This window comes from Haemorhous mexicanus, chromosome 2, assembly GCF_027477595.1.
Source record: "Haemorhous mexicanus isolate bHaeMex1 chromosome 2, bHaeMex1.pri, whole genome shotgun sequence".
In the NCBI taxonomy this organism is placed as follows: Eukaryota; Metazoa; Chordata; class Aves; order Passeriformes; family Fringillidae; genus Haemorhous; species Haemorhous mexicanus.
The window spans coordinates 30166475-30187603 of NC_082342.1; the positions used below are offsets into that span (position 1 = coordinate 30166475).

The following is a 21129-nucleotide window of genomic DNA, read 5'->3' on the forward strand; positions in this document are numbered from 1 at the left end:
TGTCCCATTCCCCCCCCCCCCCCCCCCCCCCCGCATTTTAAGCTAATCTTTAATTTCTTTTGAATGCCTCCATGGCTTTGCCAAATATATTTAGCTTACCCACTACAACTGAAAGTCTGTCATATCCCCCCACATACAGCTTTAAAGCAATGGGCTCACACAGGTTTTCTGTAGCAGCAGAATGATGCCCTTTGTGTTATTCCTTATGCTCTTCCTCATGATGTCCAATATTACTTGGCTTTTTGGGGTTGCTGTTGAATATTAAACCAAATATTTCATAGAAATGATAACCATGCCCAAAAATTACTTTGCTGAGTTGTAAATGCTAGTTCCAATTTCAGCATTGTGCAGATCCAGTTAAGATTTTTTTTTTCTTCTAGATATCTTATATCTATCCACACTGAAGCTCATTTATCAACTTCTTGCCTACTTAAGTCGCTCTAATGAAGTCTTTCAGGAGCTGGACGCTGGTGGCTCTGAATTTCACTATCCAAAGGATCTTACTATTAGCTGCGGTCTCAGAGACTTCAGGGTTCATTACCTTTTGTAGGTCTTTAAAGACAATGAATAAAATTGGTCCAAGCATGGAGAACTCTACTTGTGAATTTTCTCCATGGTAGGAATCCATAAAACTCTGTCCTTTGTTTTCTGTGGTCTAACCAGCTTTCAGTCCACAAAGAAATTTCTTTAGTCCTGTGACACTTCTGTTTCTCTAATAACATTGCAGTGGAATATTATTGGAAGGCTTTTGGAAAACTTATGTATATTCATATTCCCTTTATTTACTTGCATGCTGACAGCTTCATAGAATTAGAGAGAACTAGTCAGACATGATTTCCCATTGAAGAAACTCTGCTGACTTCTGCAACAATCTTTATCTGTGTGCTCTGTTAGTCTTTATTTTATCATCTTGTCAGGGACAGCAATCAGCTTTCCCAGTCTACAGGTCCAGAGTCCCTTTTGTAAATGGCTTTTTCCAGATGACTGTTTCGAGCTTTACACCAAGGAAAAGAACTGTCTGTGGGCAGATTTATCTAAGGGGAAAAAAAAAAAAGCGTAGTTTTTTAGAATATTCTGTGAGTATGCTCAGAAGCCCTGGTTCCTATTAGAAGTTGAGAGCTAGATGGAATCAATAACTTGGGTTTGAAAATTGTACCTAAGCTGTGATTTTTACAAAAAGCATTACTTCAAAAAATGAACATTTAACTAATAAAAAATTTATCTTTCCTGTGTTGTTTACTTTGGTTGGAAGCCTGCTGATACCTTGTCCTCTTTCCATTTTTAATGAGAAGGAATCAGTCTTACCAATCAGAGATTACAGACACAGTGATCCATAAATGGGGGATGTCATGATCTTGTAGTGTTATAATACATGGCAGCTCATTTGTATAAGCACTCATTTTTATCACTACAATCTTGGAGCGCCACAGTACTAAAAATAGTATTGAAGTGGGAAAAATGGTGTAATCATTGTCAATTTTTAATTTCCGACACAGAGGCTGGAGAGGTTTCAGTCAACACTTCATCCTCTATTCCAATCAATTATTCTTCAATGACATTTTTGCATGTGGTGTGTTGGTGACAATTTGGAAGTAGACTCTACATACTGAGGCACAGGTTTAAACTATATATTTAAATTTTAGCAAATGTACATATTCTCAAAAATTATTTACCCAGTAAATCAGTTTTGCTGTCAGATGTTCAATGAAACAGAGTATCTATAAAAAATTGGTAGAAAAGTTATAAATTTTAAGTTTATCCAAATTTTAAGAAACACTTTTGCCTATAAACTCTATTAGTTGATAGAGTTGAAAATTTTATCTAGCTCTGTGTTTTCTGGAATGAGAGAATGTTATACTTACATTTATTAAAAAGGTGTCTTTGAAATCTGATATAAACTACCACAGAATAAACGTTAAGAAAACTTATACTGAAAAATTGCATTATGCACCCTGTGAACAATTATACTGGATATTGCATATTAGTACTAGTGCAATTTTTTTTCAGCTAATGAAATATATCATGGTGTCTTAGACTGAAAAAGACCATTATGTTCTGTACAGGATATTAAAATGTTCATTGGTAGATTACTAGCAAGCCCAAATAATCAATTTCCTATATTAATTTAGGTAAATTGTTTTTGTAAAGATTACTTTAATGATCTATACATGCAATTCACTGCTTAAAATGACTTAAAAGAGAATTTAAGAGAAAATAACTAAGCTGAACAGAGATTTATGCTGCAATTGTATCTGCATTTGTAATTGTTCTGTTTCAAGTAAATTGTTTCGCGTATTGCATGGAAACTCTATGTCCTAGGGAGCGCAGACTGCCTCTAGAGACAGTGTGCCCAAAAAGGAGACATAAAAGGAAGCTGGATAATGTGGAGAAAAGCAGTCCTGGCTCCATCTGCTGTCTGGCTTTTCTTTCTCCCTTTTTGTCTGGTTTTTCTCTCCCTTTTATTTTCTTGGTAGCTTCTTTCTTGGGGTATTTGGGGTAGTTAGGTCTCCCTATATTTCTTTGAACACAGACTGATTTTTAACCATACTTCTGCTTTTGCCTGCTATTGACCCCAACTACTTTGTTTTGCATTTCTGAGCACCACTGATAGTTTTGTTCTCTGTTGTTCCTACTGGACATAACTCAGATAAAATAGGAATGTACTTTTTTTTCTTTTGTCACCCTAGGATCAAGTTAATTTTTTGGCCTTCTCTTCTTTTTCATATTTATTAGTAAATGCTGTAAGGAAGCCCAGCCACAGTTCTAGAACTGTTACTCATCCTTACACTCAGGTTCACTCAAGCTGTGTCAAAGCACAGCTGAAAAGTCTACTCCAAGCGCTGGCTTTTCATGTCAGTCTTTCTCACAGTCCTTTGAAAAAGAAAGGACCAAAAAGCTTTTGTTGGACCAAAGCTGAGGACAAGAACCTGGGAGTTTGGAGTGTTAAAAGATTTTCCATGTTCTTTTGTAATAGGTTTAATCTTCAGAATAATTTCTGAGGCTGCACAAATTTGGGCCAAACCCTCAGTTATAGACACATCTTTTTCTGCCCTAACTCTGTACTGTATAACTTGGCTTTCCTTCCAAAATGGTTTTGTTCTTTTGGAATCTTAATAAATATAAATACTTTAATTGAAAGGTGTAATTTACTTGGATGTTCAGTGGATTTCAACAAATTTTAAAAAATATTTTACAAATGGCAGAATTTTGCAGTCACAAAAACCCCCTAATTTGAATTAGTCTAAATACTCAAATTTGGAAAATGGCTGCAAAATAGAAAGAGCACTTTTGAGTCAATCCTAGAGTTAGAAAATTGTACTGAGCTATGATCCTGAAAACATGTGCATCGCTGTTCTTTTAAAACATAGTTCTATCTCAAATACAGGACCCAATTAAAATTTCCAAACGGGAAGTCTGACTCTAGATTGCAGAAATACTGAAAATACAATGCAGATCCTAAATATGTAGACAAGGATGCAAATAGCTCTTTAAAAATATTTATCATTGCATTCTTAGATCTTAAAACTAGTACTGAAAACTCCAGTCATGGCTAAACATCAGAGAAGCTTACTGTGACTGGAACTGATAGGAATTCAAACTTTATTTTATACAGCATTTCTAAAATTAATAATTGAAAAAGGATAATTGGTGAAAATAAAGGTTTTTCAGATAAGGAAGAACATTTATTCACCAGAAATTTCAAATATAATAGCAGATTAGTAATGCTATATGTTCAACACACTAGAAAATACTGCAATCCATGATTGCTTCTATTTTTGTGTCATGAGAGGTAAAACCACTTCTAGGGGTGTAAGTCTGGTCCCAGCTTAGATATCAGAATAAAAAAAACTTTATATTTGAGTAATCCTGATACTTAAGAAGATAAGAAAGTTAAAAAACTCCAAAACACAAAGCAAACCAAACCAGATACAGAATTGAGATCTTTGATAAATGCCTACATTAACATAAAAAGTGAGTTACTTTTCTACAGCTTACTGAAGTAGCATATGCTTCTGGTTTTTTCAGCCTAGAAACGAATAGTTAGACATTCTTTAAACAACTTCCCTTATCAGCAATAATTAATATACAAGACAAGTAAGATCTCTTTTAAGGAAGTGGTTATTTGCTGAAAAACATACATTCGGTTGTTCCCAAACTGCTTGTGAATATCAGTTCAAGTGTTTCCAGCTGTAATGGAGAAGTTGGAGTGATACAGCTGTGGAATCATCAGCTGCCTTTTACTCAACAGGTCTGCAATTAAGGAGTCCCTTTTGTTGACATTGTTCCATAGGGACTGCTGGATGCTTCAGCAGACATAGCTCTTGAACTAGATAATTTCAAGGAAGAGGAAGACAGCTTAAAAAGTTAAAATTCATTCAGTTCAAAGTACTTCCTCTCCAATCCCAACCACTTACTAAAAAAAGAGCCAGTCCTAGAGTTCAAGGTTTTATTTTGTTAAATAATATAAACCATTATTATTATACTGAAAAATAGCATTTTGTGTCCATTTTTAGGAAAGCAGCCCCACACAAAAATTTAATTACAGTTCATTTTAATGTGTATTTTTTTATGTGTCTTGGGGTTTTTTTTTTTAATGTGTCTTGTTACTTTCACTTTTGTTCTTATGTTAGTGTTCTTCCTCATAAGAATTGGGCAAGTCCTGCTGTTCATAACTTCCAGGTTAAGATAACTTAGAAAACTGAGACAGTCTTCAAGGATGTGTGGTACCATGCTCAGTTTATTTATTCCCCAAAGTATCTCTGCAAAAATTAGAATTAAAAGCATAGTATTGTAAATAAAGATTAAGAAAGGGTGAGTGGTTCAGCTGCTCATTTTGAGAACATCTTCTCTGGCGTCTTTGTGTTTTAAATTGATATTAAGGGTTTTTACCTCATAGACTCGATTCAGTTTATTGGTTTATTGGATCTTTTCCCCTGGACATATTCCATTTCTTTCTGCTGGAGCTGTTCTGTTGAGGCTGAGTGTTTTGAAAGCATATTATGTGTCTTTTTTTTCAGTTTACAGTACAGCTGCCCTGCATATTAAGGTTATCTTTTAGTATACTGCTTCAGCAGTATATACCAGTTGTATAATAACACTTTGCAATCTAGTTTGTTGCAATAAAGCTATTTAAAATATTACTGAGTGAAAAGCATAATTAGAAATTCATATGAACAAAATTCACCTCTGTGTTTGAAATACTGTATCTTTTAAAATACTTCTCTTGAAATATATTGAAAATGCTACAACATACAGAAAAACATAAGCATGAAACATTGATGCTGTTCTCCGTGGTTGCAGTTCAGTCACTTAGCTCCTTTGCTCTGTTTCAGACGGTTCGCCATGGCTTTCCTTACCTCCCCACTGCCTTAGCGTTTGACCCAGTTCAGAAAATTCTGGCAATTGGAACAAGAACAGGAGCCATACGAATGTATCCTTTCTCATTCACAATTTGCACCATTTCTGTGTATTTGTAATACAGGGATGGGAATTACCTTCCTCAAGCACTCAGGTAAGGCTACAGTTATGTTCTACTTCATTTTGCTTTATGAGACAGACTGCAAAGATGTGCTGTTGAGGAATCAACCAGGTCCCTAAGGGATTCAAAGAACAATTTCTGATTGCATTTTTAGCATATGGTTTTGGCATGTATCAGTTAATATAAAACAGAATTGATCTTTTTCAGCATGAAAAGTAAAAGTGGACAGCAAAGTGGTAACAAGTAAGTTGTGAATGTTGTGCTAGCAATAAATAAATTCATTGCTGCAGTGCAGTTAGCCAATGTTAGATTGCAGTTAGATGGCTGTGTATGAAATTATTTAGACACTTTCAAGTGAATGGTGGGAAATAAGTGATTTTAGGACAGAATTCATATCTTCCCAGAGGAGAAGGTGAAGCACTATAAAAGTGCTTATTTCTTTTTGTTAATTATAAAGGTACTTCAAATGCCAGAAATTTATATGCTGTTTTTAATACAGTAGGATTTTGAAGTTAGAAGTCTATACAGAATAAATTTAATTACAAGGTAATTGAAATTTGAAGACTTAAATTAAAGAAAAAATAAAGAATATTTGAATGTGAAGTATTTAAAAATGTTTCTGTACATAATTTTCTTAGTTTGGCATGGTTCCGACATTTTCTATTTCAGTGAAAATACATTTAAAGCAAGGAAAAGAGGAGAAAGACAAGAAGGTTTAAAAATAACAGAATTCAGAACTAATTAACCAATGTTTTTTTACAGACTTTTTGTATCCAAATAAATTATGGGTTTAAAGTAGGGGACAGTGTTGTATGAAACAGCAATATAATGTTTTCTGGTTCTTTTGCTATCCTTGTTCCCAAGGTAACTGTAAATGTAATGAACCCAAGGCAGGTTACAAAGTAAAGAAAAATCTCCTTGTGGAAAACAAGCCTGTGCCTCATGTAATGTTACTAAAACTTTGGTTCTTCCATTTTTGGGTACTCTTGGTCTGAACAGTTGCATTTTCATAAGCCTCAATTTGTATCTCACCCAGAATTTCTCACAAGACTCAACCTCAAGTTATGTCACAAGCTCTGCTTTGATAGTTCTACTCTTTATTTCTTACCTATGTGAAGTAGATTGAATATGTTATGTTCAAATGCAAAGAAGAAAGTGTCCATGAATTTGTGTACTTCTGAGAAGTGCAAGTCTAGTAGTCATGGTTTCTTCTTCTTTTTAGAGGTATGCAAGGTTAAAAATCTAGGGCTTTGTCCCTAGAATCTTCGCTGATATCTTCACAGTGAGGGTATTGGGAATTTCATGGTAGAAGTAGGAAAAAGACCTTGCAGAAGATTGACTACTGAGCCCCCCTCTTCTTTCCTTCTCAGCAACGTGGCTTTTCTAGGAGCAATGCTGTCACTGGCTAGACATCCTCTATCTCTACCAATCCCTCCTTTGAGAAAAATTCAGGTACAGTGCCTGAATTAATACAGGTTCATGTAGAATTAATTTAAACCTGCATGTTTCCTGACGCAGGAAATGGAATATGAAGTGGAAACATAGCTATATCCCTAAGCTTATATAAAATTCTCTATATGTTTTCTATAAAAATTGATTATAAAGAGTTAGCAGTAGGGAAAAGAATGTTTTTCAAAGTGTCCTTCCTTTTAACATTTCTTCTCCTGTTTGCTAGTGAACCCTACCTCATCCATGGAAAAATTTCTACCAGTTCTAGTATTTTAATCAAGCAAGAGCAGCAGGATTACCAGGGAATTTGATTTTTTTTTTTTTTTGTTTTTGGAAGATATGTCATAGTATAAATGCTTCTCAACTTAGTCACAGAGAGCCTGGTTTGCTTAAGTGAGCCCTGAGTTAATGGAAACTGTGCTTTGAAGACAGAGGGTGCCATAAAAAGAATTACTTATTTATTTAATTTAACTGGGGTTTCTTCACTTGGCTGTGAGTTTTGCAGAACATATTACATAAAAAACCTACTTGTGGAGTAATAAATTTGCAGTGAAACAGGCCCTAAGACTACCCCCAGAACACCACTCATTTAAGCCAGTCTTGTTGCAGATGTTTGTAGTTGTTGAAATCAGGCAATAAAATTCAAGCCAAGGTGTAACAGATTAAGTATTACATCTGAAAGTACAATTCATAATGTGGGGGATTTTTTTAGCAAAGAAAGGAAAATATAGGTTGTAGTGGCTCTAAATTTCCTGCAGTATCCTGTAAAAATACTTTTTAACAGAACTGCACAATTTCATTCTGCTGTGGGTAGGTCATGTAAGAAAAAGGGAATTCTTTCTATACATACATTGTGTTTGGCTGGTGTTTCTAAACAGTACTGTTGATGGAGTGAAAGGACAGACTACTTGGCTGCCATCAAAGAAATTCACCCAATTATTCATTTCTCTGTTTACTGGTGGTGCCAAAGGCACCTGGTTTGGATCAGACTCTCTTCTTTAGGGAACACGAAAGGATGGGAAGACTGAATTTATGTTTAATATTCATGTAATGATGTAGAACAAGTTTTGCTGTGATGAGTCCAAGTCACATGATTATATTGTTGCTTCCTTGACTTTCTAAAAGATTCACAAGGTATTGGTATTTCTACTGGTCACAAGGTAACAGGTCTCAATATTAATGTCTAACATCAGGCCTTCAGGTGATAATTTCGAGTGATCCAGCAGCAGTAGTGAAGTTGACTATGTTAAATTGTCCTGAAATAGAGCATATTATTCATAAGCTGCCATTAGAATGCAGAGATGGAAGTTCATTTTGGTATGGCAGTCACTTTTTTTTCTCCTAGATTTCTTTTCAAGGTGCTTAGATGCAACTGCTCTCTCTAGCTTCTGTAGCACTGGGAATTGTTGTTGCTATGCTCTGCTGATCCTCACAGTCTCTGTGGGTTTCCCAAGGAAGTTCAAACAACTGCAGGCTGCCTCCAGCACTGCAAACCATCGGTGGAGGAGTGTCCCTACTACCAACACAATTTAACAAAGTCTGCAAATAAAGGGTCAACACCCTGCTCCTGAAAAAGTTGCTCTGTCATCTGGTCATTCTTTACCTTTGTCCTAAAGAGAGAAAATTTCATTTTTCCTGTGAGGTCTCTTCTTCCTATTGGAAGCCTGTTCCCAGCTCCCATACTTGTGATCATTGTTCAGATCATTGCTTGATACCACTCTAAGTGGAATATCCTTGCTTCAGGAAAATACATACTGTTGAAGAGGGGCTATGAAATTGGATTCCTTTTCTTATTGTCTCCATATCCATCTTCTCTAGTCCCAGTGTGAAGAATCTTCTGATACAATAAAACCAACTGTGCAGTCTCTGGTTGCTGTCAGAGAAGGTTCTGTACCACCATATAAGGAGGTGAAAAATTAGGATACTTGGTCAGACTTTAGTCTCTTCTTGATTTCAGAGGAAAAGGAGAAGTCTGGGGGTTTTTCACATTCTCAGTCTGAATAAACAGATTAAAATCAGTTTTGTTAACAGTGATTATTCCAGTAACAGATCTGAAGAAGTGGCATGCTATGCTCAGATTTTAGGATGCATATTTCTATATTATCATTTATTCAGCTGACAAATTCTTGTTAAAATTCATTCTAAGTACTTCCTGGAGTCACTGAATCCTTTCCATGGAGTTCTTTTATTGCATCAGAGCTGTGCTTAGCCATTACAGGTCTCTACTTCAAACATGCAGAATACAACATCTACTCTTTTTTTAAAATCAGACTGCTGATTATTTAGTGGTCAATTGCAGTGAGAAATTCTGAAAGAAACTCTTCTCTAGCTATTACCATTTTTGCTTATCATGAAATGAGAGGAAGTTTGTTTTAAATCCAGTGCAAAGAAAATAACCTACTGGGACCAGAATGGCCTCCACACCACCAAAAATTCACCATCAAACAGGCTTAAATTAGTAATATGTTTTTGTATGTGTTATAGTGTGGTCTGGTGCTGTTATTGATACATATTTTTTAGACTTACAGGCTCCGTATTGTGATGGATGCAGGTTGTGGGGCATGCAGATCTTCATGTTCGCTGTTAGTTGCTTGAGCAAAGCTGTAAGGCATCTGCAACCCATGCAAGGCTTTTCCAGTAGCCATAGCTGCTTTTTAGCCATATTATCAGAAAATACAATGGCCATTTTATACCTAGGTGAACAATACATTATTCTGACTTGCTAACACCTGACAGTGGAAGCATTGCTCTATCCCCACCTTTAGCTTAGCTGCCCAGTCCTGACCTGGTCACAGCGTGCCCATATTGGAAAACTGAATCGCCCTGGGATTCTGGAAATAATTACAAACTGGCTGGAAGGTGAAAACTTTGGTCTTGCTGATGAAGAGGAAGAAGAAGTGACACGTGCTGAAGAAGCCACCACTGGATGGCTGGAAGCCTATCCTGTGTGTCATGCTACTGCCCGTAACACCATCCTGGGCCTTGAAAAGCAAGTCCTGTGGAGACATGGAACCCCTGAGCGGATTGAGTCAGACAATGGGATTCATTTCAAGAACAGCCTTATCAACACCTGGGCTAGGGAACATGGCTTTGAGTGGGTGTACCATATTCCCTACCATGCACCGGCTGCGGGGAAAGTAGAGAGGTGCAATGGACTGTTGAAAACCACTTTGAAAGCGTTAGGTGGGGGATCTTTCAAAAACAATGAGCAGGTAGACCGGGCTGCAAAGATAGAGGTGTCAAAGATAGACCTAGATTGGGAACACAAGGGAGAGTTATTCCTAGCTCGGTGGGCCCATGATGCCTCAGGTCATCAGAGTAGAGATGCCACCTATAAGTGGGCACGAGACCGAGGGGTGGATCTAACCATGGACAGTATTTCTCAGGTTATCCATGACTGTGAGACGTGTGCTGCCATCAAGAAAGCCAAGCAAGTGAAGCCCCTGTGGTATGGTGGGCGGTGGTCCAAGTACAGGTATGGGGAGGCCTGGCAGATCGACTACATCACACTGCCCCAGACACGCCAAGGCAAGCGCTACGTGCTGACCATGGTGGAAGACCATAGAGCAAGGGATCCAACGCTTGAGGGAAATGGCAGTAGCAGAGATTGTCTTCTCGGATGATGTAAACACTGTAAATCCAGACTTGGTACCATGCATAAGTCTTGATGGGATTAATGTACATTGCGCACCAGTGTCGACCAAAGCTCCAATTCTGCTGCTTGTCAGATCTATTACTGTGAGCCATCCAATGCACTAACCTGGCAAAATACCAGTTCTTCTGCTGTGCTACATTTTTTGCCAGATTAACAAACTGATTTATCTGGTGCTTACCTCCAATGTTGGTCAGAATGATGCATAAAGAAAGTGGAAGGAGTGCAGTTGGGAGTGGATAGAGAAGAAATGAGGGAGTAAGAAAATTTTGGCACTAAGGAGCAGGTCATTAAATTGCCTTGTCTTAGTGTATGAAATTGCATCTGATAAATTCAGGGATGGCAGATTGCAGCTATCTATGAAAATTGCTACGAAATATAGTAATAGTCTTTCAATTTTGAGTGGTTTAGAGGATACTATCTCTTTTATTTATGTTTAAAAAATCTACATGTGAAGTCATTTGTAAATCACAAAAATTCTACAGGTTTTGCTCAAGGGAGATTCTGCTTTAGAACTGTATTTGGAATAACTTTTTCTGGCCTGTTTTATGTACTTTTTCCAATGCTTTACTAGGAAGAGTGATTTTTGAACGTCAAATAAGGTGCAGCAGCACTTATTTTAAGAAGTGCGGTTTGTGAAGAAACAAAAGTGCCTTCAAAAAGGCCAGTGGCATCCTGGCCTGTGTCAGCAATAGTGTGGCCAGCAGAACCAGGGCACTGATTGTCCCCTGGTAATCAGCACTGGTGAGGCCAGACCTCAAATCCTGTGTCCAGTTCTAGGCCCCTTTCTAAAAGAAAGATATTGAGGTGCTGGAGTATGTCCAGATGAGGGAAACACAGCTGCGGAAGGATCTGGAGCACAAGTCATATGAGGAACTGCTTAGGGAGCTGGGGGTATTTAGCCTTGGGAAAAGGAGGCTGGGGTGGGGGGGGCCTTATCACTCTCTCAGGTACTTGAAAGGACAAAAGAAAATGGCCTTGGATTGTGCAGGGGAAGTTTAGATTGGATCTTAGGAAAAATTACTTCACTGAAAGCGTCGTCAAACCCTGGAACAGGCTGCTCTGGGAAGTTGTGGAGTCACCAGTCCTGGAAGTGTTCACAAGTCGTGCAGAGATGGCACTGAGGGATGTGGTTTAGTGGTGGACTTTTTAGTGCTGGGTTAGTGATTAGACTCAATGGTCTTGGAAGTCTTTTCCAAGCTAAGTGATTTTATAAAATCATCTTCTTTCGGTGAAACAGCCAGTAAACATCTTCAATTCCAGAGTAACTGTGCCAAGTAAAGGGGAAGGTGAATTCTAAACCCAAGATAGCTCTGTTGAACGTCATGGATCCTCAGCAGCTGATCTACACAGAGAGACTGTATTCCTGGGAGGTAAAACTGAGGCTGTTTGTGCACTCTAGAAAAAAGAAAATCTGGCAAAGAAGATAAATAGCGCTAATTAAATCATTGCTGGCAGAGTTCTGAGTAGGCATGGAATTTTACAGTAGCTAAAGGAAATGTGGTAAAGAATGTTTGACATTAGGTTGGCTGTACTTTAAAAGAAAAGAGGAGAATGTAACTTGGGGTTTTGGTCTGTGAGAAGGGTGGCATAAAAGCTAAATATAAATTGTGACAGATTTACTCTCCTTGGAACTGCTGTCTTTTAATCTAAACAAGGTTTCAGTAGTTCTTTATCCTTAAAATAAGCCAACTGTGTTCTCTGCTGTTTACTCTGTGTGAATTATTGGGCAGATGGAATGGGGGTAGCACAGACAAGATCATAAACCCAAAGTTCTGTTGTTTGACTTGGAGGAATCATTGATACATTTCATCTTTTGTCTCATTGTACAATGTACTTGATATTTTTCTAGAGAACTTCAGCTATTCAGGAATACAAACTTCACTGAGAGTCAGTACTCCTAATATAAATTCTTTTAAAAATTCCCATGGATATCCACATACAAATGTCTGGTTTTGTGTATATAGATAGCTAAATAGGTTATTGGGGAAATAAATTTATTGCCAATCTACAAGAATAAAAAATCATTGTAAAAGATACCAAAATTATCAAATTTACCTGTATTACTAAATCTAACAGAACCAGAGTTTGAAGAATTTTTTTCTATGCTAAGACTACTATGCATCTGGTTATGTAGGCATTCACATATATATACTCATAAACATATACAGATATATAGAGATATAGATATATATATTAGGTTTATGCACACATGCATGAATTTGGGTCTGTTTGTTTCCCAAGCCTCTTCCCTGCCTTTTAATAAGGAGACTGAATATGTTACAGTTAGATGTACTGGACTTCCCTCACTTTCAGTTGCTGTTTATCTAGGAGATAAAAATGGAATCTGACATCTGCAAACAAATCTACTGAGAAAATGTAGATTTTCATCTATTTGGAGATGCATGTAAAATTGGCATACAGGTGGTTGACTCTGGCAGCATTTTAAGTGGAGCTGATGACTGCATTTATGAACACTATCTGAAAAAAAAATGCTTTCTGGATGTCTGTTACAAGGGGTTTTTTTGAGTATAATAAAAAACCCCCTCAGCTTACTCTGATAGTGAAATTATGACTATTGGCAGTAGTCAACTATTTTAAATAAGTGATGTGTCTTAGTTAGACCCTGTGTCACCGTTAGAGTTTTCCCTACCTTCTTTGTTCCAAACTTGGTCATCAACAGAAATGTTGATGTGCATATGAAATGGAGTACATCAATTTGCCCTCCTTTCCAGTCTGCTAATTATCTTTTTTAGACAGATATCCATGACCTAAATTTGGCAGACATCCTTAAACCACAGAAATTTGTAGTCATACTACACACTTTGTTATTTTGACTCTTTTCTTCTTTTGCTTTTATCTGGCAGATACTCTTGATGGTAGAGGGAATTGATACTTCTCCAAACAACTTAGGAAAGCTAATATCTAGGAGAAGACAAACCCAAAGTACACGGACACATACAGTGGGAGCATTTTAGTGTTGTGAAAGGAGACCTGTTTTCGTCTAGCTACAGGCACTGATTCAGTTTTAAGTCTTGATGACTTCTTGAAGTTAGGTGCCTTTCTTGCATGTGTGTTGTTAATAGAGGGGAGACCAGGGATGAAAGGGAACTGTGGAGGGTTCAATGCCCATTATGAGGTAGAAAGGCTACAATGACTGAATAATAGTCTCTGCATTGGGAATACCTAAGGAGAAGTTTCTGAAACGAAAGAGTTCCCCCATGAGGATCTTGCACAGCAAGGAACATGAACCATGTGATGAGTGGTTCAGTAGGAAATGGGACAGACACAGTCACACACTATTTCAGCCTAAACCCCAAGGAAAGATGTAGGATAAAAGCACAGTTTTTCCTGAGGTTCAAGAAATGGGGAGATGAGCAAAACAGAGGCTATGATCTCATTCAGGAGAGGGGTGGGAGGGGAAGGTTTTCTTGAAGAAGTTTTCTTCCCTCATCCATGGTCAGCCCTCTTTTCCTAACTGACCTAGTTTCACTCCAGTTCTTAGATTTCTATTCCTCACCCCTGACCTGTCTTTTCTTAGTGGCATTAAGCAAGCAATATTCTTTCAATCTCCATCTTGCACCTCACCTGTGCAAAGCAGTCTCTGAATTACATCTTTTTCTAAGGAAACTCTTCAAGTCAAGAACCAAGATGTTTCCCAGGTGCTTCAGATACCACATTCAAAGCCACACTTGAGTCCAAAAGGAAGAATTTAAAAGGCCCTCATGGGAGAAGCCAAGTTTGTCCAAAAGAGATTGTGGCTATCAGAAAATGAATAGCTGAAGTAGCCAAGTCTTAGAGGGCATTAAAGAATGTAAGTGTGGCATCAATCTCTTTGTCCAGAGAGAGCACAGGGGAGGGGAAGTGACCCAGAAATTTTGTGAGCCTGCTCCTCTTTAGTGCTACTATGGAGATATTCTGGTGTTTTATCAACACTGTTTCAGTCTTACTCAAAACACTTCACCCTGCAGGCCTTCATGAAGAAAATGAGCTCAATTTCAGCCAGACACAGCACACTTTTCAAAAGTTCTGCAGTACTGTTTGTTTGAACAGTTGTGGTTTTCAGACAATGAAGAGTGGAAATACAGTGATCTTAACATGCGTTAACTGTAAAACTGATAATTTGAGCAGAAAAAGGATAGATCTTCTAATTACTGACAATAACTATGCTTTCCAGTAATCACTTTTTGGGGTTTTTTTTCATTTTATTGAATAAATAATAGCATACATATATATGGTATAAAATAGATATACCATATATAGTATATTTATATGTTGATATTCAACATTAACCCTAAAAATGCTCACAGCATAAGAAAGAAATATTAGAATATGGTTCTTTAGTACTATAGTTGATTTCTGGTTGGGTTTCTGTGTGCTCCAACAAAGCCCCTGTCACTGAATACACTACAATTTAAGCATCTACAAGAAGTGCATTTTAAATGTTGTGACTTTTATAGGAGTTTGACTTTCTGTTTTGTTATTTAGCTGTATTTTCTGCAATGCAGAATTGATAGCCTTGTGACATATTCATGTAGTTCAGTTGCTTCAGTAAATAAATAAGGATTGACTGATTTATGTGGTCTTATCTGACACACACTGATTTCAAAAGGACTATGCTTTTTTATGAGATGAATCAATATGAGATGTGTGGTAGAAGAGTACATTTGAGTACATTCATGTAGTAGACAAGCGAGTGACTTTAGTCAATATTCTCTTGGAAACCTATGATCGGGACATACCAACTTAGGTTTTTAAAATATTTATCTTAATATTTTTTCCCTAATTACTTTCACTACATAAGTTCACATTTGCAAATAATTTCTCCATTTCAGGTGTGAATAGATGTGTGCCCTAGTTCCCATTAGATTATAACAACAGGGCTTTCTTTTTCACAGCACTTTTGTTAATCTTAATTTGTAGATTTTGAGAAACTCCACTTTAAGTTAAATGCTTAGAACTAAGGAGAGGCTAATATAATGCATCAAGACTTTATAGTTGAAGAATAGGATTTAAAATTTCTGCAAACATCTTACATTCTATTTAGAAGATTATTTGCATAGTTTTAATACCAATATATTTTATCTAACTGGCAAAATTCACAAGAGTGGCATCATTTTGAAACCCAAGAATACAGTCTCTTATATATAAAACTGAAGTTAAAAGTTAATTTTGTCTTATGAAAGAACACTAAAATGATTGATCAATCTATTTCATAATAGCTTAATATTTTTGTTTCACAGAAGTTGTTCATAAAATATTAGTCTGTAGTGGAAGATTGAATGGTACCCAGTAGATTTGGTGATTTCAAAGTAGCACTTAAATTCAGAGCTGCCTGTCTGTACCCGTTACTCTTGTCTTTGGTAAATTCATTTATTTTATATAAACAGATCATTGGATAGCATACACAGGTTATAATAGGGGTGGAACCTAAGACCTCCCCATCCTAGGTGAGAACCTGCTAGCCATGATTTCTTGCTCCATCTCTCTTAATTGAGTATTCCCTCCTGTCTCAAACTCCCACATCCTGCCTTCCTGAGCTGAACAAGTCAAGAGTTGCTGTAGTTCCAAGCGGGGTGTGGTCAGGACACTGTGCTTATAGCACTTTTATTTCAAGCAGAATAACTTTTCCTTTTTTGTTCCTCATTATTTTGTAACAAAAAATGTTGAACTGTTAATGGGGAAACTTTTTCATCCTTTGTCAGTACACCTTTTCATTCATACAATAAGGTGTCTGGTAGATAGAGACACCTGCAAATTTAGAACTGGTCACATGGATTTTTTGAGAGAAAAGTTCTAATCTTCAGCAAGAGCCAAGACTTGCCTTGTCAAGTCCTTTGGCCTTTAATAAAAAGAGCTTTTTACTTGATTCCTGCTGTTTGTAGCTGTAAAATAGTGAAGTATCAACCAGTGTCAAGAATTCATTACATTTAATAAATGTAATGCATGGTTTTAAAAGGCTTTTAAGGTGAAAAATACCACGTTTATATTTTCCAGAGCAACAGACAGAGGAAATCCATAAATACATTGACATCAGAGTGATGAGCTCTGTTAAAAGCTTCTGTGAATTACCAGGTGTGCTTTAATTATGCCTCCACAGTGTGTGGTTTGTATAATGTGAATGAATAACCATTCTTGAGCATGTATTTTTCAATAAAAGTAATTTTTTTCTATAAAAATGGACCTTAAATTATAGATAACATACCTAAATTAACATCATCATCATCCAGACCATAAGCTTTTCAAGCTGTCAGCTTCCTCAAGTAGGATGTCCCAGCTAATAAGAAAACAATATGAGAAACCCCAGTCTTTACTGAAGTGAGAGGAGAAGCAAATTCTCCTGTGAAAATCATCCCTAAGAATGTCTTCTCCTATGCTCCTGAATTTTGTACCTTAGGATCTCTCTAACATTGCAACTCTCAAATGAAAGGAAATACTAATGAAAAACTGGTTCATTTTATAGGTTCCCTCAGTTTTAATTGATAGATTACTATTTTGGGCTTGAAAGTACAAGAACCACTTTATTAGGCTGGCAGTTTTGCTACAGCAAAGAAGCTTTCCGTTTTTTAAGTGTAAATTAAATCACTGGGAGATCAATAAATGCAATAAGAAAGCAGCATTGTTTTCATGGCTTCTGAGCAACTTAAAGACTAGATATTTTCCAGTTGTTAAAAAAAAAAAAAGTTTAACTCTTTTAAAAAAGGAATTTATATAATGTTACCTGCTACATTTTCCTAGAAGTAGACTAAATCTTCTGCTTTAAAAGAGGACAGAAGAACACTGAGTCCTTACTTGTTTCTTTAGAGGACTGGTTCTTTTCTGACTTGAAATTCCTTAATTAGTGTAATTCTGAGCAAGCAGGTAGAATGTTGTGGACCTTACTTGTCTATTTTAGCCAACCACTGCCAGGACTTCCCTACTCTAGCTAGCCATAACCCTTTTTAGGGCTTCCCAGAAAAGATACTAAGAAAGATTATGTTAAGAGTGAATTCTTTTACTTCTACATTCATACCCTAACCAAAGGAACTCAAACATGGAGTCCTTAGAAATATGGTACAATTAGGTCTGCATGTTCAGTTCATTTTTCACTGTCCTCACACTTCTTCAGCTTTGCTTATGTCAGGATTCTTCACCAACCTTATGCTTTGGAGCCTGACAAGGAAGAGCTGTGTCAGGGTCCTTGTCTACTTTGCTGTACTGTGAGTTGCGGAGAAAGGAACAAGCACAGCTGTTACACTTAGAGGAAATGAGGATGAAGGAATGAAACACTGCTTTTTTGAACTACTGCATTTCTCTGTTGTTGGTTTCCTGTCTCATCTCCTGTGAGACTGATGTTATGTCATGAGGAGAAAAATGAGAAAATTTCGGTGGTTTCATGAAACAGTCTAGTTGGTTGACTGCTCCCAAAGTACAGCTCTGGTTCCCCTGGCATGTTTCAAACTGGCTACCGGGACTGAAAGTTCTTTTGTTCTCCCAAGAGGGGCATCTGGTACAGCTAAATTTATTCACCTGGTCAAAAGCCACCAAGGCTGCTGCCACTGAATAGTTAAAAGATTTCTTCTACTTCCCTAGTTTAGAACAGGATACTGAATGTGGGCAACTGAAAAATCCAGCAATTTCTGCTAATGCGGTGCAGTTTCTCACAGGAGAGGTGAAACTTGTGAATGGTGGAGATGGTCAGAAAGAATGTTCACAATCTGTGTGCTCAGTGTTATCTTTGCTATCCAGAAACAAAACTTCCACTGGGGCCTAATGGTTGTCTGGCTACTGGTTTGTCTCTAAGCACCACTAGATGAGGCTCCTGCTATCAACCTGTATAAACAGATCTCTGAGTTTGCAAAGATAAGGGACCAGTAGTAAAGTAGGGTTATGTTATCTGCCCTTGCTTCTGATATCTCCCATATTTAGAACATCACCTGTGTGATCATCAGCTCCTAGTTTTACAAGGTCTGTGCATTGGCAAAAGCAGGCAAGGGCAGATTGTTACCTTTTGTTTTGGGGCTTCATGTCAGGATAAATATGTTGCACTTGTGGACTCTGATATGATATTGGCATCAGGATTTTACTTAAGACAGAATGGAATACAAATCAAGGTTTCAAATGCAACTTTAACCCTTCCAGGTGATCATATTTCTGAATTCTTGGCTTTAATTTACATTCTTTAGCATTCCTTTATCACTTCAGTGTGATCATATAGTAAATAATTATTCAAGATTTGGGTCAGTTTTGCGCTAGTGTTGGAATCACAACTTATTTTCTTGTAAATGTGTTGAAATGTATTTTAAAACATCTGTGCAAATATTGAGTGAATAATTACATAAATCAGTTGAATTTCAGAAAAAAACCCCAGATTGTATAAAGTATCTCAAAATCTGAATTAGAAATAGTCAAATATATTAAACCCATCAGTTTATTTGCCTTTTAATTAGCAGATTTATGTTCCTAATTTAAACTATCATCTTGCTTGCTAGACTTACCTTTAGAATCCAAGTTTCAATTCAGTATTTCTCATTTTTGCTCTGTGTTCTTCCTTAGTGGAGTTTGAAAAGAAGTAATGCTGTCTATAGTTCCAGCAATGATTATAAGGGGAAGTCTGTCAGTATCCTGTGAAGCTGTGAGTGGCTTTTATGAATGAAGTTAAGCCTTCAGAGACATAGAAGGTATCAGAGACATAGAAATCTAGTTAAATCTGCCTGTGTTGCTGCTTATGACATGGTTAAGCATCTTGGATGAGAGCAAAAGAAGCTCCCCCAAACTAGATGGTTTGAGAATTTCGTAGGAAGTATTTTCAAACTGCCTGAAAAACCAGCAGAAGCTTTTGGGAGGAGCAGACTCATGCAATCTTTCATTAAAAAAAAAAAACAATGAAACAAAGGAAAACTAATTTCTCATCAACTTTTTAAAATGCATACTTAGCTTCTTCTTTATCAGCTAACTACAAGACCAATGACAAAATTAGCAAATATTATTTAAGTGAGAATTTTATACTGTCCATGGAAACAGTGCCTTTTTTTTTTTTTTTTTTTTTTTTTTTTTTTTTTTTTTTTTTCTTTCCTAGGCCGTTTATTGTTATATAATAATAGTATGTCTATGTCTGCCCTGGAGCCTTGTTGTCACTACTAATTGCAGTCATTCTTTAGACATGATTCTGGAAATTTAGGCAGGGTATTTTTATCAACAGAATCTTGTAAAGTTATCTTTTAAAGAGAAATTGAGCTGTGGATCTTCTATGTCAGCTTGAAGCTTGTAATCATATAGGATCTTTCATGGGGCTTTTTTTTATTGCAACAATTCTATTCATCAACACTGCATATAGAGCTGGTTGTAGAGAATCACACATCTCTTCCTAGAATTCCTGCTGTAAGTTTAGATTCTCCTGATGTGCATAAACAACTAAACTGATTTTTTCTTCTAGTGGAACTTATACTGAATTTGTCAATTTTGCACATAGCCATCATTTTACTCTTTCATCAAGTTATTTTGGTCTGTTTAAAGATTCTTGCTAAACCAAATGGATTTGTCACATGTTTAAATCTTTAGATCTTTTAACAGATTAAGAAATATTGCAAACTTTATCACATGTATATTGTGATACTGTGACTTTACCAAAATGCCCTTGTTTTTGGTGACTATCTTCAGAATGTCAAAATTACTACTGAAAGTGGACTGTGCTCCCTTATCTCCAATTCATTTTTTAAATGCTCTTCAGTTACTGAAAGATCCTACTGGAAATTTTTGAAGCCCATTAGAATTCAGGTTTTTATTGGCAGTATGTCATACCTTTTCTTTCTACCATAACTTTTAATCAATGGAGGTATTTTGTATTGTTTTGTGTCTTCAGTTAGTTTGTTTTCTGTTTAAGGAGACTTTCTACTGCCTTTTGATAACAGAGAAAGTATTTTTCCAATGTCATGACTTTTCAGAGGGCCAAGAAGTGTCAAGAGACCAGTATCATATGCATATTTTGGGAGGAATTATTTTTAGAAAATAATGTTTAGACTAATTTTTTTTTCTTATATTTCTATTTTAATTTAAAGGTGTTTGCAAGATTCCAGCGTAAGATTTACTGTCTTGTAATTTTCTGGTTAACCTCAAGTCTCTTTTAGAAGTATTAGCTGTGCAGTTTGGGAGTGGACATTGCCAGCATCCATTCTGCCTCATTCCTATGCTCCTTTCCAAGCATGACATAAATATTGCTTAGTAGTTTACTTGGGACCTTAGCTGCTGGTTTCTGAACCTACATTTCTGATACCTGCATCTTTATTAATCTTACTTAACAGATACACACACACACACACACACACACACACACACACACACACAAATAAGGAGTCTGCAGCAGCATAAAGGAACCTTTCCCAATATACTCTGTTAAAAGCTGAATCAAAGAAATTATTAATTTTTTTTAATATTCTTGCTATATTTTTTAATATTCTTGTTTGATTGCTTCCTGTAGCCTGGGGAACCCAAGAGATTCATCATGTTTTGTTGTAGTTATTATTGTTTTTTAAGTTTCCCATTTCCAATGTGATCCAAACATATCACATTT

At 36.6% G+C, this 21129-nt stretch overlaps 1 protein-coding gene across 1 annotated transcript in view; it reads left to right on the forward strand.

The window, feature by feature from the left end:
* STXBP5L (syntaxin binding protein 5L) overlaps nt 1–21129 on the forward strand; it is a 185514-nt gene that overhangs the window by 11948 nt on the left and 152437 nt on the right. The window contains exon 2 of the mRNA XM_059838097.1: nt 5334–5431. Coding sequence (XP_059694080.1) covers nt 5334–5431 — 98 coding nt within the window. The remainder of the gene's footprint in view (nt 1–5333; nt 5432–21129) is intronic.